This window comes from Panthera uncia, assembly GCF_023721935.1.
Source record: "Panthera uncia isolate 11264 chromosome B3 unlocalized genomic scaffold, Puncia_PCG_1.0 HiC_scaffold_1, whole genome shotgun sequence".
Lineage (NCBI taxonomy): Eukaryota > Metazoa > Chordata > Mammalia > Carnivora > Felidae > Panthera > Panthera uncia.
In genome coordinates this window covers 12,493,544-12,517,798 of record NW_026057582.1, presented here as the reverse complement: position 1 = coordinate 12,517,798, position 24,255 = coordinate 12,493,544, and the positions used below count along the sequence as shown (strand labels likewise).

The 24,255-nt window shown below is 42.5% G+C and overlaps 1 protein-coding gene across 2 annotated transcripts in view; it reads right to left on the bottom strand.

Annotated features, from left to right (window-relative positions):
• RPS6KA5 (ribosomal protein S6 kinase A5) overlaps positions 1–19,299 on the bottom strand; it is a 177,396-nt gene extending 158,097 nt beyond the window's left edge. Inside the window, exon 1 of one of the 2 annotated variants that reach the window (XM_049612320.1) lies at positions 18,953–19,299. In XM_049612320.1, coding sequence (XP_049468277.1) covers positions 18,953–19,052 — 100 coding nt within the window. In that variant the 5' untranslated portion in view covers positions 19,053–19,299. Of the gene's footprint in view, positions 1–18,601; positions 18,906–18,952 lie in introns of those variants that run through there. The other variant, XM_049612322.1, reaches the window with a different exon arrangement.
• Positions 19,300–24,255: the final 4,956 nt, after the last annotated feature.

Here is a 24,255-nt window from a genome sequence, read left to right as displayed (position 1 = left end):
TCCTGTTCACCCCCCCAAAAAAAATAAAAACCACCATAAAACCAACAAAGAGAGGAAATAAAGCCACATGTGACCCATGCCTTGGGCAGGACCAAGGAATACCACAACCTTCAAATGACCTGTACTAGAAAAACAGACCAAATTCCAACCAAGCTCCTGCCACTCCCACAGCCAAGCCTGCAGGTTTGGAGGCAGGGAGGGACACCTATGAGGCACTGAAAAGAGCAGAGGAGAACTGAGGACTTAGACAAAGCAAGAAAAAAAAATCATGCCCAGAAAGGGCCCAAGATAAAAGCCCAAAGACTACACATAGGCCAGCACTTTACTTCAAAACACTAGCCAGGAAAGAAGGTCGAGGGTCAGTGGGGTTGGACACAAATGGCAGCCTTGGAGAGAGAAGCACAACTTCTGAGGGCAAACCAGAGACAGAGAGAGAAGGAGATGTACCCTTGGGAACACAGAAGTGGAGAGAAAGAAGGGAATAGGAAAAAAATGAAAGATCCCACAGAAACGAAAGACAAACAAGACATGCCCCCCGTCCCAACACCATCCATAAAAGAAAGTGCACAGAGGAGGGTGCTATAGAACTCTCCAAGTAGGGAATTAACAGATACACAGAAAGAGCAGGTCACGGACACAGAAAAACTACTGTGAAAATCAGAAAACGCTAAATAAAAGCATTTCAGCCAGTGAATCCCTCCCCCGCCTTTTGAAAAGACACAAAGCTGAAGAAAATGGCAGCACAACACTCCAAATGCAATTTAAAAAATAAAAAAAAAAATTTGGGAAAAAAAAAAAAAAAAAAAAAAAAAAAAAGTCCTAAAACAGAAATACAAAAACTAAGAACAGAAACCAGCAAACAAACAACAACCGAAAAAAGAAACACAACAAGAGTTGATCTCAGAAAAGAAACAGAAAAAGTACACTTTTCCCAAACAGACTGTGAGGGGTGCATCTCCCTACAATAAAACACAAGGAAAGGAAAGAAACTTATTGGCACCAACTTGCAGACCAGTGAACTATGAACAACCCTATGGACAAGCAGGTAGAGCCAGATCACTAAGGACACTGAAGGACCAGCTAAGGTTTACTGATTTCATCTTCAAATGTGGGGAGGCAGAAAATCAAGGAAGAAGAGCACTGCTGTGTTTTGGCTTCAGATGAATTCAATCTCCACCGGTTACTAAACCTGCACTAAGAAATTATTCCTATCCGTCTAAGACTCTTATTTATAATCTGTGGTTGGTTGGTTGGATGGATGGATGGATAGGTAGGTAGGGAGACACTGACATACACACACACACACACACACACACACACACACACACACACACACAGAGTTGTACTTGTCTGAATCTAGATTCCTTCCAAAAACAGAGCATCACAGAGGACTTGTATAGAGACAATTTAATTGGCAGGAGAAAAAAAGGACCACAGAGGGTGAAACTGGAAAGGAGCCTGAACCAATACGAGGATGCTGTATTGAGATGCTCATTGCTGTGGGCAACTGGAGCTTAATCTTACCAGACTCTCTGAAAATGATTAGAAAGCTGTTAGAATGGCCTGTGCAAAGACAAGGAGAAGCATTTCACCACTGGCTCCGACTCCCTCTAGTTAAGGGTTGTCCTAGAGGGTACATTAACTTCCAGGCATTTCCAGTCTGAATAAGCCTCTGAACCCTCCCGCCACTATCTCCTGCTGGGTGGTGGACCTTGGAAAAGCCCTGGAGCCGAAAGGAAAAGATGGGTGGTGAGCATACTTGAGAGAAGGCACTGTTAGGGCAAAGTGAGTCAAAACCTGATTGAAAGAGTTTGAAAATGATGTGAGGCGCTGCTTCAGAGGCAACTGATAGACTATAGCTCAAATTCCCTCCCATCTCTGTCACTGAACACACGTGTACCAAATCATTCCACTATACACCTTAAACTTACACAATGTTACATGTCAATTATAGCTCAAATAAATCTGGAAAAAAATAAATTAGTCACTGAGTCTTTCAAGGAGGAGCTGGTTGCTACCATATAATGGTGACAGGGAAGAGCTTATCTTGAACTGAAGGAATTTACTAGGATGTTTGTTGGTGCTTCTGTGCCTGGTAAATAATGGTGAAGAGGCATCTGGAGAAACCAGAGTCCAAGGGCAAGTGAAGGCTCAGATCCCTCAGAGACGAAGGTCTTAATCAAGTTAACATCCTGGTTGGTTGTCCACCTTTTTTGGTGCCATTGCCACAGATCTCTGCAGGTCAAGGCACCCTGAATGCTACTTGGACCATTATGGTAATTACATCGACCTTGCCCCTGATGGTAAGTACCACCATTTGGCTTTTGTGTCTCCAGAATCCTATCATTTCTATGGACACTAGGGAACCCCATTCCATGGTAGCACCTCCTATCAACCCCAGTCTGTTTCCCATCACCAGTGCATTCTGGATTACCTTGTTGAGTGAAGTGTTTTCTTTGGACCCTCCTAAGGAACATATCAGATAGTATGTTCTCTAGTCTCATACAATAAAACGATTCTAATATTCTTTCTTCTTTGAGACTTCTGACTTTGATACTCTGCCAAAGCTGTTCTTGCATATTTATCTAAGAACATATTTATCTAATTTACTGTAAGTCATATTCATGTCCAAGCTTCAAGAAACTATCCCTGCAGTATATTAGGACCAGGTTACTAGGATATTAAATCCTGAGTTATGAATAGTGCTCCCATGTTAATAAATTCTCCCCCATCCAGCCTTATTATTCTGCCACTCCTGGCCCAGTACCTTCAAGATCCACTCCCCCACAAACTCCTCCTGTTCCTATTGGTACTTATTAGCCAGCTCCTGGAATTATTTGTCTGAGTATTTCTTCCCGGAACAAGAATATCCCTGATTAGATTATGCAAAGATTGCATCTAGTTGTTCTAGAAGAAACAGGGGTAGAGGGTGGGGCACATTCTAAAGAGGACAAGCATCATTCTGGGAGGCATGAACCTCAACAAGTTCTTTGCATGGTGTCCAAACAAGGGAGGGCTGTTCTGTTCTAACAAGACACTGATTCTGCCTGTCCCAAGGATCAGGGAAATTCAGGGGTCCAAAATTATCAGGCTCATCCACCCAGATGTCCCCATCAGAGATCTCAGGGTCCTACTCTTTCCATCTGAGGGTGCTGACTTTGACTCTAAATACCCTAGGTATGTATTCAGGTGTATAGAAGAGGCAGGGTGTATATATGAACAACACAGAATAAAGGACTTAGTTAGGGATTTGATCCCACACACGTATGAGAGTTCAAGAGTCTACGTAATCCTGCTGCTTCTGTGTCTGGAGCTGAGTCTGAAAAGAGCAGGGCAAGCAAGTGGAAAGGAAAGGTGAACGTGAAGGGGGCAGGAGCAAGGATAGACTGTAATCCCAAAGACAAGCTGGAACCCATGAAGGTAAGTAACAACCTGTCTGTCTCTCATACCTTCCGCGCCTCCAACTTTGACGACGCAGGCACCCTGGGGAAAAGCTGCACATTATGACCAAGGATCCTAAGCAGTTGATGGAGGTGAACCAACAGGAGCTAAAAGAGCTACAGGCCTGGCGGTTAAAGCTGCATGCCAACAATATGACACAGCAGATTGGCAACGACGTGTGGGAGCCGCAGCAGTGCCTAGTACCAACCTTCACACGTAAAAGAAATACGGCTGCTGCTTCACTTCTGCCTTTAAATCTTGCTCAAAATATCTCTGTGGCCAGTGCTAACCCAGAACCCAGAGGGGAGTTCCGGGAAACGTAATTCTCAGGTTAGCTCAGCCGCCGCGGTACAAACCTACCCAAGAAGGTATACGGCTTTCCCACCCTTAGGATTAAATCCAGGGCCTGCTTCCTTAGCATCAGCTGTCCTCTGGTTGCAGGCAATGACAATCTTTTCAAATGCTGCCATGGAGGCTGTCTTTTCACAGTGTGTCCTGCAATGATAGCTGGCTGGCCTAAGTCTGTCAGTCCCTCATTTTCAACGTTTCCAAAGGTAAAAGAGGTCAGTCAACTCCAGGGTCCTTTTATAATTACCACTGTCCCCATACCACTCGAGTCACAGAGCTGCAACATGACCCAATGCTTCGCCTTCCATTCAATGCCAGTCCCAATGCCTTGCAGGTCGGAGTCTCAGTAATTGTTCTGTCACACATGACAGGGGTTACCGCCAGCAATGGTGTCCCTCCCTGTTGCGATGTCACCAGTGGGCGACCCACTCCGATACCCTATCTGAAGTATGCTTCCTAGAGCCAGTGAGGTAATGTCTTAGCTGGGGCTCACGGGCACATAGTTTGTTTGGAAAGTAATCCCAGTGAGGAGTGAGGAAGAACTCAGGAGAGTGAATAGGGAAGAAGGAAAAGCCAATACAAGGATGCATTATCAACTCAATCTAATCTGGAACTGGACCTTTTGAGGAATGTATGGAATGCCCGTCAGAATTTTCCACTCTCGGATCAATACAGAGAAGCATTTATTATCAGCTTCCATCATCCCCCATTAGGTGAGGGTGGCCCCAGTGGGACATTCACTCCGTACATTTCTGGGATACGCACTTGTGCTTGCCAAGCCAGCTCCCACTAGGATCCCAAACCTTAAAGTCAAAGTCCTGGGGTAGAAAGTAAAAATGTTCAGCACGTATACCTGAAATTAGACACCATCAAACTGTAGTGAGCCGAAGCCCACACAGAACTCTGTGCTACAACTGGACTCTAGAGTGAGGCAGATAGAAAATGGGCTTGGGCACTGCGGGTATCAGAGACAATACTAATCATGTGTATGTTTTCAGAATTCAATGAAACACACAAAATGCTTGGCAGATTTCCTAACACACACAAAGCTCAATAGATGATAGGTATTACCATCAGGTTAGACACCGATCTAAGACTGTGGCAGCGGCAATGGGGGAACAAGAAACAGATAAAGGAGATACTGCAGACTTATAAACTACACAACGGGGAGAGTGAACGGGTAGGCAGGGAGAACGTAAGGTAGAGGAGGAAGTCCAGGATGGTTCTAGCTAGGGTCCTGGAGGGATGGAGAATGACAGTCCCACGAAATACAACATGGAAAGCTGGAGGAAGAAGCATTATTCAACTTGAGAGTGTAAGGTACCTATGGGCAGCCTGCCCGTTTTCTGTTCAGTAGGCAGTTGGGAATAACTGATCAGAAACTCAATGAAGACAGCCATGCTGAAAATAGACTTGGATAGTAGTTCAGGCCACGACGATGACTGATTTCCCAGAAACAGTATGCATATTTACAAGAAAAGAGGGCTGACGATGGATTACCAATATTTACGAGACACACACAGCGATGGAGGCCAGGGAAAAAGAACCAGGAGGAAGGGCACAGTGACCCTGGGTGAAGGGAAGACAGTGCCAGCACCTGAGCGCCAGGTGCTCTGAAAGAGGTTAAGTAAAACAGACATTTCCACCGGATCAGGAAAACAGGGAAACCTTGGTGACTTCAGAGGGTACCGTCATGCTGGACAGATTGGGACAGAAGCCCTCTGCTGCAGCACATCAAAGAATGAACGGGAGATAACAAAGTAGAAACAGCTGTATAAACTGCTCTTTCAAAAACTGGTGGAACAGAGAACGACAGCAAAGACTCGAGGGCCACAGAAGATTTTTTTTTTTTCTTAACAAGACGATTCAAATGTGTTCGTGGGAAGGAGAGTTTGAGGATGAGGGAAAGGGGAGGGAGAAAATGGGAGTAAGTTCTCTGAGGAAGTGGAAGATTTCAGAAAGAGGTGTGAGAGCACGATCTGACTCAATCATCTTTATTTAATATGCTTGGCTTTATTTTTAATATGCCAACTAGGAAATATGTATTTAGCATCTAATTTGCTGAGACCAACCTAATAAAGTTATAAAATAACTTTTCTTATGAAATCTTGCTTTTTCTTATTCAACACTACAAAAACATAAGCTTCTTGGATTAATTTTAGTTTCAGTCAAAAGGTGACAATTGTATGCAGTGAGAAACAAATCTTCCTCTGCTGTTTTAGTTCTTTTTTTCTTTGTGTCAGGGGGAACTAAATTATTTATGAAACAATTTATCAGATAAGCTCTGTGTGTCCAGCACAGTATTGCCAGCACATACATAACTCTGAAATCTAGAATCTTTAACCTCTGTCAGCAGGGTCCAATTAGCCCAGTTCTAGGGAGTATATGAGAGCCGGAAAATACGCTAAATAGTTAGCACATCAGGTTCCTTTTAACTGCCAGGTGGTAAGCTATTCTGAAGCTGTTTAGATTTGTGGTTGGGCCTCCAACCATGTCTCTGGACAGCGTTCTGCTGGAGGCAGAACAAAGTTATATTTAATATCTGTGTACTTTAAGACAATGCTGCCCACTTTTCTCTTACTGCCAGGGTCACTTACCTTGAAGACTCACTGTACTTTTGGTGTATAAAACAGTCATGTTTACTTATCCAGCTGATTTTGGAATGGCACAATTGGGCCAGCATGAAAATGGAGTCAATAAGAAAACAAAATGCTTATAAAGCAGTAACAAACAGCCTTTTTTCCAATACGCGTACCAAATAAGTTTAACTTAGAAGAAGTGAACTAAATATAAAACACTTCAAAAAGAAGAAAAAGAACATTATGCTTACTAAGAATTTTGGCATGATCCAGAGAACATGTTCAGAGAACTGACCTCTGGGAGAGCACAGAAGCATTTCAATGGCTATGCCTGAAAACCTCTTTTCCATAAGCGGTTCCACAACGTTCTGTAAACTTTCATCTTATAGCGGGCACATTCTGTGTCAACTTTCTGGGTGTTTTTCTAGATCTAAGAATTTTTAAAAGACCAGAGTAACAATTTTTTTTTTTTAAACGATGAAGTTCTTTTTCTCTTCTTGAATACAGAATTGTCTTTGCTTCACAATTCATAGAGGGAAAAAAAAATACAAGAGCTCAAAACTCCCATATCTTCCTGCCACTAAATCAACAAATGCACCTGTATCCTCTCCCTCTTCCCTTTTATTATCCTAGAAGCGGTGGCATTCTCTTATCAGAGGCCAATCTCTGCTCCCACTTCATGTCCCCTTCCTCTAAGGGACCCTGCTGCTATCAGCTATCTGCTCGCACTTGTGGAGTTTTGATCTCAATCTCTCTCTCTCTCTCTGTAATGGATTCAGACTCGTGGTATCTAGCATGTTCTAACACCACTCACATTAAAATAACCAGAAATACCCACCTCGAACCCCCAGGTTCTGTCTGGCTAAGTCCCTCTCTCTAATCCCCTCCAGAACCAAGTCTCTCAAAGTTGTTTCCCCTTGCATCCATTCCCTCAGCCCATCCGCTCTGGCTTCTCCTGCCAACTCGAGGCCATGGCCACTCTAGATAAGGTGGTGAGCTGAGCAGTCGGACTGGACATGTGCCCATGAAGCACCATTCCACCTGGGCTTCCACAAGGTTCTTTCTTGGCTTTTCTTCTGGCTGTTTCCCCTCGGTGCCCCTTTGTAGCACCTCCTTTTCTACACATCCTCTGAACTGTCCAGTTGTTCAGGGCTTGCTTCTGAGTCCTCTTCCTCTCTCGATTCTACAGTTTCTGCTAATTTGATCCCATCTCCACCTGGGCCTTCAATGTCACCTAAATGCCACCGATGCTAGGATCACTGCCTGCAGCACAAACATCTTTCCCAAGCTTCAGACCCACACCTTACTAATGAACTAAAGCACGGTGACTTAGATGGGACTTGGGCCAGACTGCCTGGGTTTCAAAACTAGTTCTTCTACTCACTTCCTGGGTAACCCTGAACAGGTCAGGGAACCTCTCTAAGACTCAGCCTCCCCGTCTGGAAAACTGGAATAGTAATAGCACTCACTTCATAAGGTTATGGTGTGGATTAAATGAGTCAATGAAAGCACCTACCTACTAGGTGGCACACAGCAAGCTTTCATTACCCATGATTACTCTTACCACGTATGTTCATTAGAATATGTCAAACATATCTCAAACTTGCTTTGATCCACGTAAAACTGGATCCTATCTTTTCTGCCCACTCCCATATATGATTTACCATCTGTGAGTTCTAAGGCAGAGGTCTAAGATGAGCCCGTCATGAGGCTCTGCATGATCTCCTGCCCCTTGAATGAATGAATCTGGTAACGCCCTTGCAATAAAGGATGTTTGCAGATGTAACTAAGGTCCCAAATCAGTTGGCCTTATGATGAGCAGAGTAACTAGGTAGAACTGACCTAATCACACGGGCCTAGAGATCACAGAAGAAGATCTAAAAGTCAGGGAGTCAAAGACTTTCCGTTGCCTAAAGATGGAGGGCCAAATGAGAAAGAATGCAGATGGCTTCTACCAGCTGACAGAGGCCCCCGGCTCACCGCCAGCGAGGAAGCTGGGACCTCAGGCCAACAACTACAGGAACTAAAATCTGCCAACTACAAGAATGAGCTTGGAAGTGGATTTTTACCGAGAGCCTCCAGACAAGAGTAGTATGGCTACTACCTTGATTTCAGCCATGCTGGGAGGGAGGACTTTTAACCCACCGAACTATGAGCTAATAAATGGGTGTTATTATGATTCCTAGATTTGTGGTAATTTGTTATGCAACAATGGAAAATTAATACACCATCTGAACAAAGAGCACCTTCAAACACACATTTGTTCCAGCCAGAAAACGCTCTATGAATACAACACTAAGCTCTGCTGAGATTCTATCGCCTAAATACATCGCAAACATATTCACGATTCTTAATCTGTTACCTAATCCAAACTGTACGTTCCATCTGAACTTCTGCAACAGCACTTAACTAGTTTCCCTTCATGCAATCTTTCTGCCTATTCTCCTCACAAGAGCGGGAGCCATTTTTTACAATGCAAAACTAATCTCAGAAAAATCCTTCACGGCCTCATGCTGCACTCAGGGTAACACCTGAACACCTCATCATAACCTTCAAATCCCTGCACAAAATGGCTCTGGCCAGCTTTTCAGCCTCATTTCCTGTGACTCACCTGCTTGGATATGATGTCCGAGGCACAGAGGCCTGTCTTCCAGTAACCCTGGTGTGCCAAACCATGTCCCACATTAGGACCATCTGTGTCACTTCCCCCGACTCACCACCCTGTGATGGCCAGGGCCTCGGCTGAATGTCACCACTTCACAGAAGCCTTCTCTCACCCCTAACATGATGCCAGGCCCTCCTGTCAGACTCTCTCACAGAACCCTGTATCTTTTTTTTTTTTTTTTTTTTTTTAGTATTTATTTATTTTGAGAGAGAGAGAGTGAGAGCAGGGAGGGACAGAGAGGGGGAGAATCCCAAGCAGGCTCTGCACCATCTGCACAGAGCCCGACGCAGAGCTCGATCCCACAAACAGCAAGCTCACGACCTGAGCCAAAATCAAGAGTCCAACGCTTAACCAACTAAGCCACCCAGGCACCCCAGAACCCTGTATTTCTTCACAGAGTTATCACAATTGCAATCATATGGCTGGTTGTATGATTGTGTATTTAAGGTCTTTCTCTCAGCTATAGCTCAGTGAGGGCAGGAGCCATACAGTTTGTTCCTTGCTAAAACCCAGCATTTGGTACAGTGCCAGACGCACTGTAGGAATTCAACAGTCCTTAATGAATGAATAAAACTGTGGCTGTTTTGCCCAACTTATACATGGCAAAATTAGGTGATGAGTTTGATTTGTGTGTGTACCATAGATTTGTCCTAATCCAGCCGTAATTATAATGCCTCCTTACGAACAGATGATATAAATACAAAGGACATACGGGGGCAAGTTCACTGGAAAGTGTCACTGCAATTCTGCTAGGATTCAGCATTCATGCCCTCTTAAGGCAGCATCATATTTAGATCTGAGGTGCAACATTATCCTTATTGCATATTTTGAATAGTTGCTCCCTTAGGAAAAACATATAAGTCCACTCCAGTATTGATGTGGTCAGAGGACAGAGTGCTTCAGTTGACTGAATTTTCCAGTTGATGAAGGGATATTCCACTAACGTAGAAAACTGCCTGGTACAAAGACAGCCCTGTGTATGCTCTCCACCCTTCTGCCAACAGAATTCATTTTTAAAAGTATGCCTCTATTTTATTAATTTCTCATTATTTCTCTCATTTTTATCATTTGTATAAAAAAACAAAAGTGCTATTAGTTAATAAAGACCTCACTTTTTTTCTTTTAGGAGAAATATAAAAATAGCATGAACACCATATGACAAAGATTTTATTTAAGAAAGCAAAACAGCGAAGAGAAAGCCAAGTATCTTCCCATACTGCCAATATTATTTATGCTTTGTTTGTATGTGTTTGAATATAAATCCATTTAATTACATATTTACCTAATCCTTCCTCTGGTCTAGAAAAGATTCAAGGCAAATTACTTGGATGAACTAAAGCATAAGAACGAAAACAGAAAAAGAAGGCAGATTAGAGACAAAAAAATGATACTAGAAAGACTGAAGATGCATGCCAGACCACAATTTTATGTGATACAGGCTTGAGTTGTGAAGCTTTCTAGCACTAACTTGATAAAACAGGGACCCATTTCACAGCGTTCCTAGGAAAAACAGAACAGCTGGTCAAAAGCAGTTCAGCTAGGGTTGGTACTAACATCAGAAAGGAATGTCTTCTTGGGGATTCCTTAGAGAGGACACCACTCTGCTTCTACTAAGAAAAACACTTGTTACCATTTTCTACTAAAATAGTTGCTTCAATAACTGCCTGCTGCACATTGTTATCATACCCAGTTATCCAGGCTTGGGGCAAAATTATCTCTTGGCTCACCCAATCTTAAGCAAGGTTTAATAGTTTCCTATTATTGCTGTAAAAAGAGAAAGAAAAACAACCCCTAAACTTCATGGTTTATTAACAACCCAAACTTGTCTTCTTAGAGTTCTGGAGATCAGAAGTCTGAAACTGGATCTTACAGAGCTAAAATCAAGGTGACAGGAGAGCTGCCCACATTCCTTGGCTCATGGCCCCCTTTCAGCAATGGCATCACTTCAAGCTCTGCTTCCACGGTCACATCCCCTTCTCTGACTCTGACCCTTCTGTCTCCCTCTTATAAGGACCCTGTGATTGCACGAGGCCCACTTGGATAATCTAGGATAATCTCACCTGCAGGGTTTCTTGGCCTTGTAAGGAAACATTCATAGGTTACGGGTTAGGGCATGGACACCTTGGAGGACTTGGGGTGTCTTTATTCAGCCTGCCACACAAGACTCCACCATTTACCTATTTGCACCTACCTAAATTGTGAGGATGATGTCAGAAAACAGCAATGTAAGGCCAAATCTACAAAGTAATGGTAAAGCTTACCAATGGAGAACTTAATCAAAAGGGTTTTTTTTTTTTTAAGTTTTATTTAGTTTTGATAGAGAAAGAGCACAAGCAGGAAAGGGGCAAAGAGAGAGGGGGAGAGATGATCTGAAGCAGGCTCTGCACAGACAGCGGTGAGCCTGATGCGGGACTCGAACTCACAAACTGTGAGATCATGACCTGAGCTGAAGTCAGATGCTCAACCGACTGAGCCACCCAGGCGCTCCAATCAAAAAGTTTTAATTCAAGAATTAGCCTCAGAATTCTTTTAAGTAGCAAGTTCACCTTCTATATCCTAAATAGTTTGATATACAAAAATATTATTTACACAATTTTTTGTCAAGAACACACTGGTTATAAAAAGAAGCACACCTACACAAAAACTTGAGTGTGAAATAAAGTAACTGCAATACAAATACTATACTAAAAATTGGGAATTTTACCTCCCTATTCTGTCTGCAGTCACAGGGGAGAATGCCTACTGAATGTTAAAAAAAAAAAAAAAAAAAAGTGAGATCATCAGCTCACTCAATACTTTAGGAAGGTATTAAGCCCAGAGAGCTCACTTGATTTTTGGAGGAACAACTATAGCTGAACCCAAAGGGACATTGCTAGGGACAAACATAATGAGGGCAAGATTCTATTTCAGACCCTATTCATCTTCCTTCACAAACCAGAGGAATGTAGGAGTGCTCACACCTTGGAGGTGCATAAAGAGATCTGTAAATCATTATGGGAGCTCAAAGGAAATAACTGTGACAACCCCTCCCTCCCACTGCATTCTGGGACTGACATCTCTCCATGGTGGATTTAATTGTGAAGTTTCAATCAACACATGATGTTATTATGTTAGATTTTTCCCGAGAGGGGTTTTCACCAAGCATCAGCTTCTTTTTCACAGGAAGAATTCAATCCTGCCCACCAAACCACTTATGTCTCCAGGAAGCTGAGGTTTCAAGATTCTTTCTTGCTCTGGAGTAGAAGATTAATGTTGGGTCTGATACGACAGGAGACTTGCCACCGGAGAAGGCTTTTCTGCCCAAGATATACTTGAATCCCTCTTGACTTAAGGACTGAGGACCAAGTGAGATTTATCCCAGGAATGCAGGATTGGCTTAACACCTCCGAATTAATTAATGTAATATACCACACCAATAAAACAAAAAACAAACACCACATGATCATCTGCATAGGTGCGGAATAAGCATCTCACAAAATCCAATGCCTTTTCATGATCAAAAAACAAAAAAACAAACAAAAAAAAAAACATCCAAATAGACTAGGAAAAGAAGGGAACTTCCTCAACTTCATACAGGGCATCTATGAAAAACCTGTGGCTGACCTCATACATAATGGTGAAAGATGGTAAAAAACTAAATCTTCCCCCCTAAGATCAGGAACAAGACAAGGATGTGTACTCTCACCAATTCCACTGAACATATCATACTAAAGGTTCTAGCCTGGGCAATTAAGAAAAAATAATAATAATAATAATAATAATAGGCATGTACATTGAAAAGGAAGAAGTAAAACCATCTCTACTTGCAGATAACAAGATCTTATAGGTAGAAAATCCTAAGACATCCACTAAAAAACTATTAGAACTAATAAACTAGTTCAGTTGCAGGATACATGATCAATATACAGAAATAAATTATATCTCTACATACTTAACAATGAACAGAAATTGAAATAAGTAAGAAAACAATTCCTTTTACAATAACGTCAAAAAGAATAAAATATTTAGGAACAAAGTTAACAAAAATATACAAACTTATACTCTGAAAACTACAAAATGTTGTTAAAAGAAATGAAAGGAGATCTAAATAAATGGAAAAACCTTCCATGTTCATGGATCAGAAGACTTACTATGCTAAGATGGAAATACTCCTAAAACTGACCTACAGGCTCAATGTGATCTCTAACAGAATGCCAGTGGACGACTTTGCAAAATTTGACAGGCTAATCCTAAAATTCATACGGTTATTCATGGGACCCAGAATAGCTAAAACCATTTGGAAAAAGAAAAACAAGATTGGAGGACTTACACTTCCCAAGATCAAAACTCACTAAAAAGTTACAATAGTCAGCACAATGTGGTACTGGCATTAAGGAAAGAGAGTCTAGAAATAAATCCATCCATCTATGGTCAATTGATTTTCCACAAGGGTGGAAAGACAATAAAATGGGAAAGAATAGTCTTTCAACAAATGGATCAAAAACCCAAATACAACAGCTAAGACCATAAAACTCTTAGAAGAAAATAGGTATAAATCTTCTTGAACGTTGGATTAGTCAATGGTTTCTTAGATACAATACCAAAAGCACAAGAAACAAAAAAGATAAATTGGACTTCACCAAAATTAAAGGCTTTTGTGCCTAGAAGGATGCCATCAAAAATAAAAACAAAATGACAACCCACTTCATGGGAGAACATATCTGGTAAGAGACTTGAATTAAGAATACATAAAGATTCACATTTCAATAATAAAAAGACAAATTAACCAATTAAAAAATGGGCAAAGGATCTGAAGAGACATTTCTCTCAACATATGCAACTGGCCCACAATCACATGAAAAGATGGTTAACGTTATTAACCATTAGGGAAACACAAATCCAAACCATGGTGAGATACCACCTCTTACTAGGATGGCCACAAACAAAATGATAATCACAAGTGTTAACAAGGATGTTAACTGGAGCCCTGTACATTGCTACTGGGACCATAAAGTGGTAAAGCCACTTTGGAAAACACAAAGTTAAACACAGACCTACCATGGGATCCAGTAATTTTACTCTTGGAATGTACACAAAAGAAAAAAAACATAGATCCACACACAAAAAGTTGTACACAAATGTACATAGCACCATTATGCACAACAGCCAAAAGGTGAAAACAACCCAAATGTCAGTCAACTAATGAACAGATAAACAAAATATGGCATATCCATATAATGGAATGGTATCTGTCAATTAAAAAAATAAAGGGCAGATACGTGCTGTAACATGGATGAATCTTGAAAACACTACATTCAGTGAAAGAAGCCAGCAATAAAAGGCTACGTATCGTAAAAATCTATCACATGAACTGTCCTAGGCAAATGTACAGAGGCAGAAAGTAGAATTAGCAGTTGCCTAGGGTTGGGAATGGGTGGTGAAAATGCGGAGTGGCTGATAAAAATGGGCAAGATGTTTCTTTTCAGGGCGATGAAAATGTTCTAAAATTAGATTGTGATGATGGTTGCAGAACTCTATAAATATACTAAAATTCACTAAATTGTACAATTAAAACAAGTGTATTTTATGGTATGTAAATTATATTTCAAAAACTCTGTTTAATAAATACTGCTGCCTCCACCTTGTTCTTTTTCTCCAATTGCTTGTTCTGGGGAAGCCAGCTGTCATATCATAAGGACATTCAAATAGCAGTATGGAGAGGTCCCCATGGCAAGGAAGTGAGGCATCCTGCCAACAACATGAGAGAGAGATGCCTTAGAAGAGGACCCTACAGTCCCAGACAAGTCTTCAGGTGACTGCAGTCCTGGTCAACATCTTGACTACAATCTCATGAGAGATCTTGAGTCAGAACCATCAAGCTAAGCAACTCCTAGATCTCTGACTCACTGAAATCATGTTGTTTTAAGCCACTAAGTTTTGGGGTAATTTGTGACATGGCAATAGGTAACTAATATCCCTTCCTTGACCCTCTCTTTAGTGTTGGGCTCTCTCTCTTAATGCAGGACATCTGAAGAAATGTCTTCCCAGCAACCCTTCCTCTTCTAAGAGTTTGGTTTCACCCCCATCCACATGTTCACTACAGTAGCTGTCATATTAGTCAATCATGATCCCATTCCCTGGCCTTCACTGAATGATCTGAAAGTGGGCATCTGACCAAAGCCAGGTCAATAAGGTCCTTCCCCTGAAATTTTTATTCCTGAAATTGTGAAAAAGGCAGTATCTCTCCAATACCTATGGCTGTAAGATGTAAAACTTGGGGTCTGTCAGCAACAATGATCTCTCCTGTGTGGGAAAAGGTAGACAGCAATGGATAAGAAGGAAGCCTTCACATAAAAACAAACAAAGATCTGGGGTGCCTGGATGGCTCAGTCGGTTAAGTGTCCAACCTCAGCTCTGGTCATGGTCTCACAGTTTGTGAGTTTGAGCCCCGCATCCAGCTCTGTGCTGACAACTCAGAGCCTGGAGCCTGTTTCAGATTCTGTGTCTCCCTCTCTCTCTGCCCCTCCCCCACTCATGCTCTCTCTCTCTCTCTCTCTCTCTCTCTCTCTCTCAAAAATAAATAAACATTTAAAAAAGCTTTTTTTCTAAGAAACAAGCAAATATTCAAGATGGAGGGAGTACAAACAACATATGTCTCTGGCTCAAGGGATTTTTGACGCGACTCTGCCCTTCCAATGGCAAGACCATATCTATCTTGTAACCCCACCATCTAAACCAGCACTCAGGACTAAGAGGCAATGAAATATTTATTGAATAAATGAGTGGGTAAAGTAATCCAATATCCTTCCAATAATCCCTCCCTCTTTTTTTGTTGTTGTTGCTGTTCAACAGAGAGATTTGATTATTTGAAGCCTAAAGGTCCTAACCTTTTCTTTGCTGCTTTTATACTCTGTATATCCCTCTGTTGTTATGACTACGACAATATATCCTAATTACTGGTCCACATCGTCTCCTCCCCTATCAGAGCGCAAAACATTTGCTTATCATTTTTGGTATCACCAGTGCCATTTAGCCTAGAAAACAGAAAGTGACAAGAAATGCTTAACTGATTCAAGCAATCGTTTACTCCATTCTTCAGTGTTTATAATTAATGCCATCAATTTATCAACCACTTAACATTTACAAGATACTGGGAAATACAATCAACTATTGGTTGTTGCTTGGTCCTGGATTCTCATCTACTCAACGAATTCATTCAACAAATATTTGAATCCATACCATACACCAGGGGCTGAAAATGGACAAAGGACACGGTGTCTGCCCTCAAGAACCCTACAGTCTAGCACAGACAAATGAATCCATTATTACAGCGCTGTGTGTTAAATGTTACTGAAGTGATACACACAGGCTGCTAAGCAGTAGCAGGGGTCATGGGGAGTTTCCACTCTACTTCAGAAGGCAAAATATACCCAGGAAAAGAGGAGAGCCAGCAATGTGACATAGGTTAAGCACCAAATAAGTGATTTATTTTCTTGGTTACATGGGACTAATTTGCACACTTTAAGAAAAGATACTATCATTAAATGATTTTCAGATTTACATGCAACCAACATCTCCGGAGTGTCTCACATGTGCCAAGCAAACTGCTTAGCACTTTTTCAGCAGGGTCTCATTCAATTCTCCCATTTCGTAGATGAGAGAAGTGAGCTCGAAAGAGTTGAAGTGACTTGCCCAAGCAAGTAAGCGGCAGAGCTAGGATTCAGAATTAAGTCTTCCGATCCCATGTCCACGTATACCAGGCCACTCAATCTACACAACTGGAACACCTCCCATGTCTACACAAGTGGAACGCTTTCCATGTGACTTTCATTGCCTTTTCATTCATTCTAGAGCATACAACATGGTGTTGGACACAAATGGACAGTCACCAGCTGCTGACTTGATACGGCTATAATGCTTGTCCACGTTGTGAGAAGCAAAGGACCACGTCAGATCAAATTACTTTGATGCCTGTTATAGCATCATGTGCTGACAAGGATGCAGTTGGCTATAGATGAGCAAATCTTTCAAGTTATATTTTAACACTATTTTTGACCACTATATCCGGTCAGTTGTTCCAGTGTTCAGCAGTAAATCAAAATGACTGTTCATTTCCTTTGACAGTTAACAGTACTAATGAATTCAGGATAATCTCACCATCTATCAGAACAATTTCTAAAATGCAAACTTGAAGGTGATGATTCATGGGGTTAGCAGAGAAGGAGAAGTAAAGCAGCACTCACTGTTATCTATAAAACTAGCATTGTTTGCAAAACCCAGAAACTGAGCAGTTGGTCTACTGCTAATAACAAATAGGTTGCTCTTTGGTCACTTAGCAAAAAGCTGCTTGTTGCACCATGGCCAACAGCTGAGGAGTGTATGTAGCTTTTGTGATACAGCACAATTCTACATATATAAATCGGTGAATTGTTACATAAGATTTAAAAAAAAAAAAAAAAAAGAAAGAAGGAAAGAAATTCAAAATCTCCACACCAGAAAGCACCTGATACTGAGCCTGCTGGCACAAATCAGATTTTAATACTGAATAAATGTTTACTGAAAAAAAAAAAAACTGACTTCATGGCTCTTTCAAAACATAAGTTGTCTATTAAATTGAGAGAGAAAAAACAAACCAACCAAACCCACACAGGTTATGTTAGGAATTCAAAAAGATTTGGGGTAACTAGCTCAGGATACATAAGAAATTCACAATGACCAAAAAAAAAAAAAAAAAGTTCAAAAATGTTGAAATAAGTAAACATGTATTTGACATCCCTCTTCAATTAAGTCACCACACTGGCACGCAGTGGAATGCTAACCAGCAATCTCCTTAGAAATAACAAAAACTAAAAGAACAGGTGACAGATGTTAGCTTTACAGTCTGTTCAAAATGATAACGAGGTGTACCAGGTATGCACCTGATATCTGCTGTATAAGCTCTGTATCTACATCTTTATATGCCAAAGAAACTGAATCATAACCCTTAATAAATGCTCACGAGAACATTTAATAGTAATAACGAACTCGTTAAATGTATTAAAATGTATTGTCCAGAAATGAAAAAGTATCTCTAATACGAGACCGGGCTCCACAAATCTAAACCCAAAACTGTAGTGATTAGTCAAAATAACCATTTTCCAAAATGAGCCACTCGGACCCACACAACGAATAAAGTAATCTCACAAGTATGAAGCTTGGGACAACTCAAGTGATCTCAAATGTTAGAACATTACAACGTGAGCGCTTAACCAGGCTGGTTAGTCGCTTCTACTTAGAGCTTTAAATTTACAGAACCTTCTTCGCAAGCGACCTTTGAAAGACTTCAAGGCCAAGTATAGTATTTCATGATAATTGCAAATAAAAGCACTCAGATCCTGAAAGCCCGCGATCCCTATCTACCTCACAAGACACTGGACTCGTGAAACACCCCGGGGAACAGCCACCCTTTACTCTGTACAGGACCCCGGGGCTTAGGGGATGGTTCCACAAACCCCCACCGGGACCACCGTTAGGGAAGGACACGAGGGGAGGAGAAGCGACTCAGGCTCCCCAACAAACCGTCGTTCACCCCACACTCAGGAAGGCGCACCTTTTGCCCCGGACAGGATGCAGTGACAGATCTGTCACCTGTGAGGGAAGGGGGCGCGAAGACATCCTCAGAGATGAGTGCCAACAGGCAGCAGTCCGCCGCTCCGCCGGCCCCAACGCCCCGCGCCCGCCGCTCATTCCCGGGCTCGGGAAAACTTTCGGCCCGCGCCCCCCTCAGGGTCGCCCCCACCTTCAGGGACCCCGGGCTCCCGCCCAGCCCGCGAGGCCCCGCCCCGGGCCCGCCCCCCACGCCCACTGCCCGGCCCCGCGCCCCCGGCCCGTGCGGGCACCCGCGTGCCCTCAGGGCGCGCCCCCGCGCCGGGCCCGGCCGCCAGAGGGCGGGGTCGCTCACCCGTCCGCAGCTCGTGCTTGACAGTGAGGAGCTGCTCTCCCCCGGCGCCGCCGTCCCCGCTGGTCCCCGCGGCGCCGCCGCCGCTGCCGCCCTCCTCCATCTTCTCCCTTTTCCGATCCCGCGGGGTCCTACGCGGGAACCCGGGAGACAGCGGACGCCCGGCTCCTCACGGCTCGCGCTGCAGCTCCGGGAGCCGGGATGCGGCGGCTCCAGAACTCGGACGCAGCGACGAGTCTCTTTCCCGCTCTGGCCGCACGGCTCGCTCCTCCGCCTCCTCCCCCTTCGGCGGGCACCGCTAGTACCGCGCAACCAAACCGCCCCCTGCACCGCCGCCTCCTCCTCCCGGCCGCTCCGCCCACAGTCAGCAAGGTAGAGAAGCCATTCTAGCCGCCATCGCTTATTGGGCACAGGGCGCGCGCATCTGTGAACGCCGGCTCCCATTGGGCAATCCTCTCTGATGCTTCGGGGGCCGCCCCGCCCAGCTCCTCGAATTGTTGTTGCTTGGCGGGGAGGCAGGAGAGGGAGAAACGCGACCACTCTGATTGGTGAGACCTGAGATCCTGCCCCGCCCATTTCCGCTGTTGCGCACGCGCAGTCAGGACCTTCCCTTCCCTCACGTCTCCAGAACTGTCACACCCCTTATTCCCCAGCTTCGATCTGTTAGTAAACAGTGTCTAGTAGTCAGGAGGCGCTTGGAGTCTGTGATTGGCTATTGGTGAAAGAGGCGGGGAGGGCTGATTGGAACATTTGGTCCGCCAATCACAATGGACAGAGGAGGGGCCTAGAGGGAAGAGCTTCTCACACACGTGTTTGCGGATACACCTGAGGGGTCCAGCAGCGATCCACGGACGTGTGCCCAGCGGAAAGACAGCGTGTCTTAAAAAAGATGTTACTTGCCTTAGTGTGCCCTGTACAAGTTAAGTGGAATTTGTGCGTAAATGCAGGTAGTAGTTACTAGACATTGCAAAAATTCACAATCCCAGCTCTCTCGGTGAGGACTTTTGCAAAGGATAGACATTTCCATTTTGTACAAAATACTCCAAGTCATCAAAAGGATACAGAGATTAATAAAACAGAATACAATACCTTCCCCTAAACAGCTTTCAATAGAACGTGAGAAACAATCCGTATATACACAGGAAATATAAAGCAGAGCGAAACAAAACAGTGGTACAAACTGTTAGAGAATTGCACAGATGGCAATAATTATTCTCAGTAGGGGAGCAGGGAAAGCTCTTAGGGCAAGAAGGAATTTGAGATAACCAACTTAAAGGATGGGTTAGATAGAAATACCAGCAGCAGACATTTCTTGCAGAAATGAGCTGTGACATTCAGCCTGGAAGTAGAGAAGGCAAGGGTGGGTTAAGTGATTGATAAGACTGGGTGGAAGTATGACCTAAGAGAAACAGCTAAAAAAGGTAAGGTGCTTAAAGACAATAGAGAACCTTGACTACCATTCTAAGCAGTGTGGATTTCGAACTGCACTGTAGTCCAGGCTGGGGAGTCTCAAAGAGTAGTTATAATACCAAAGCTGTTCTCTTGGAAGTTAGCTTCAGTTACAGTGAGAAGGATGGACTGGAGAAAAAGAAAAATAACAGGGCAAGAATACTGTGGCAAAGATAGAACCGTCAACCTAAAAAAATAAAATAAAATAGCCATTTATTTTACCAGCAAAATGGGTTTATTTAGGAATATCAGAGAATTGCAACTTGAGGGTGCAAGCTATGGAAAAATCATAGGTCCAATAAACAAAGGAGAGGAGTTTTTTTAGTGGAAAAGGAGGAAGTTGGCAGGGGTTGTTTTGAAGGAAAGTCCATTGGAGAAAAGCAAGAGTTCAGGGTAATGATGGGTTCTCATTGGCTGAGTTGTAGAGACAGTCAATTTCTTATCAGAGATACAATGTACATCTTTTCCTATGGATCCTGTAATTGACCATTATTTCCTCTTGACTATTCACTTACTGGAGTCTGTAATTGCCAATTTCTTCCTGTATTTGCTGTGGAGTGGTAGGCTCCCCTTTAGTGAGGTTTCCCTTTTTTGATTTTCACACAATTTATGGGGCCTAATTTCTGGCAGTGGACCTGAGAATAGGAAAAGGGGAGGATTAAAGATGGCCTCTTGGATGTAACTCACATAGAAGTGACTTTTTAAACTCAGCATGGATTAGATCTGAGGTTAGCAAACGTTTTCTGTAGAGGGCCAAGTGGTCTCTTTCACAACTACTCAACTTTGCTATTGCAGTGTGAAAGCAGCCATAGACAATAAGTAAACTAATGGGTATGACCATGTTCCAATAAAGCTGTATTTAAGGACGTTGCAATTAAATTTCACATAATTTTCATGTGACACAATATACTCTTCTTTTAATTCTTTTCAACAATTTAAAATGTAAAAACCATTCTTAGCTCTTGGGCTGTAAAAAGCAGTCAGTAAACTAGATTTGGCCTGCAGGCCATAGTTTGCAGACTCCTGGATTAGACTGTCAGGGAAGAGAAAGCGGAGAAGCTTTGACAGCCCATTCAGGTTGCCTCAGCAACCTGGGCTTACCTGCCTGGAACATTTATCCCACTAAACCATGACTGCCTACTTACTTGCCTTTCTCCTCCACAAGTAGTGTGCTAGCTGGAGCCAGGGAATGACTGTGTGTAATTGTTCATTTGTTCACTCAACAACTTTTACGCCAATTATATACCAAGTAGTGTGATAGATGCTGGAAACAGTGGAAGCAAAACAGATGTAATCCTTCTTGCTCTCATAGAGCCTACAGTTTAGAAAAGGAAATAAATATTAAATAATCACATAACAAAAGGCAAAATTTCCATTGTGATCATTCTATAAAGGAAAATTATAGGCTGTTACAATAAAATATATCAACCTAATTTAGGCTGGAGGAGCTCGAAGGCCTTAATAAGGAAGTAGTATTTTAGCTGATTCTTTAAAGATGAGTAGGTTTTAACCAGGATGTGGCAGAAACTGGCCTGGTGCTCACCAATCTCATTTCCTCTTCCTGGACGCACAGGAAAACTACTTTTTTTCCCCTTTGTAGTTAGACTCAGGTCATGTGACTGTGATCTGGCCAACGGGGTGTGGGCAAACATGATATGTGCCATTTCCAGGCCTGGCCAGAGACCCCCTACATAATCACCTACACTTTCTTCTCTTTCCACAGCAACTACAAAGGCTAACTTTCGAATATGGGGTGCCACAATTTATAAGAACCCTGAACCCTTGAGTCTCCACTTGAAGAAGAGCCTCCCTGACCTACATACAAAGTGATATGAGCAATAAATAAATCTTAGGCGTAAGCTACCAAGATCTTGGGGTTGTTTGCTACCAAAGCAAAATCTAGTCTACCCTGACTATTTCACAAGTGAATTGTTGGCGGGGTGGGAGGAAATTTTAGGAAGATACAGATGCCAAGTCCTGAGGCAGGTGAAGAGTCTATGTATGTTAGGGATTGAGAGAAAGCTGGTGGGGCCCGAACACAGTGAGCAAGAGATTAGTTAATAGAGGGAGACAGAGACCCAGTCATGAAGTATGTGGTAAACATTATTAATATTTTTGGAGTTTTTCCTGTGTGAAGTCCAAAGCAATGGAAGGAATATAAACAGGAGAACGATATAATGGAATATTATTTCCAAAAGGTCACTGTGGTTAGTGTTTGTAGCCTGGGCTGAAGGAAGCAAAAGGGGATACAGAAAGACCAGTTGGGAACTTATCACTATAGTATAGGCAGAAGATGACAGTGGGTGAAGGAGATATAGTAAGAAATGGAATGTTTCTGGATATGTATTTTAGATTTCATAAAGGATTGGACTTGTTGGGTGAGGGAAATGGGGTACCTGAAATGACACCAAAGTTTTTAACATGAGCAACTAGGTGGATGGGAGGGGATGATGGTATCATTTAATGAGAGGGGTGAGTTAAAGGAAGAACACATACCAGAGTGAAGATCAAAAGTTTTATTTTGAGACATCCAAGTCCGATATTAGGTAGCTATGTGGATATATGAGCCTGGAGCTCTGCAGAGAGTTCTACGATAGAGATATAAATTTGGGAATCACTGGCAGATAGATGGTATTTGAGGTCAGAGGTACGAATAAGATCACCTGGGGCAAAAATGTGCAGAAGGAAGAAAAGATGAGCCCAGGACTGATGTCTAAGGAATTTCAACATTGAGATGTTGGAATGAGAAGGTAGAGCTGGAGGTGTAGAAGGAAAACCCATAGCTTCTTGGAAGCCAAATTATTTCGAGAAGGAGGGAACGGTCAGCTGAGTCACATGCCCTAAGAGGTCATATAAGATGAGGTCTGGAAAGATCCCATGAATTTGTCAACTTGGGTGCCATTGGTGACAATATCCAGAGTGGTTTTGGTAGAGCAAATGGGAGGTGAAGGGGTAGAAACAGCATGTGTGGACATATTTTTCAAGGAGTTTGACCCTGAAGGAAAATAGAGAAGAGAAAGCCCTAGCTGGAGGGACCCAGGGAGGTTTTCTTGTTTTGTTTTTTTACTTTTTATTTTCAAAAAATTCTTAAATTGCAAAAGAGTTGCAAAAACAGTGCAGAGTTTCCACATACCCTTCACTCAGCTTCCTCTAATGTTAATATGTTACATACCATAGTTCAATCATTAACACTGAGAAATTGACATTGGTACAACATTACTAAATTACAGACTCTACAGATTTCACCACTTTTTCCATAAAAATGATTTAATTTTTTTTAATGGTTAAAAAAGAAGAGTATACCATGACACATAAAAATTATGTGAAATATAAATTTCAATGTCCATAAATAAAGTTTTATTGGAACACAACCATGTCCTTTCTCTGTGCCAGTATCTAATTCAGAATCCTACATTATATGTAGTTGTCCTGGCTCCTTAGTTTCCTCCAGTCTGCAGCAGTTTCTTAGTTTTCCCTTGACTTTAATGACCTTAACTCTTTTGAAAAGCACTGGTCAAGTATTTTGAAGAATGCCCTTCAACTTGGGTTTGTCTGATGTTTTATTATGATTCAATTGAAGTTATGCATCTTTTGGCAAGAGTAACACAGACGTGATGTGCTCTTTGTCAATTCTCCATATCAGAGGTACAAGAAGTTTATATTCTTATTACTTTTGGTGTTAACCTTGAACACTTGGTTAAGGTGGCACTTGCCAGATCTCTCTACTCTAACGGTGTTATTTTTTCTATTGTAATTAATAAGTCTCGGGAGAATGTGTGAGGTACTTGTAGACTATGCAAATACCTGGTTTCTCCTTAAACTTTCGCCCACTAAATTTAGCATCCATTGGTGGGTCT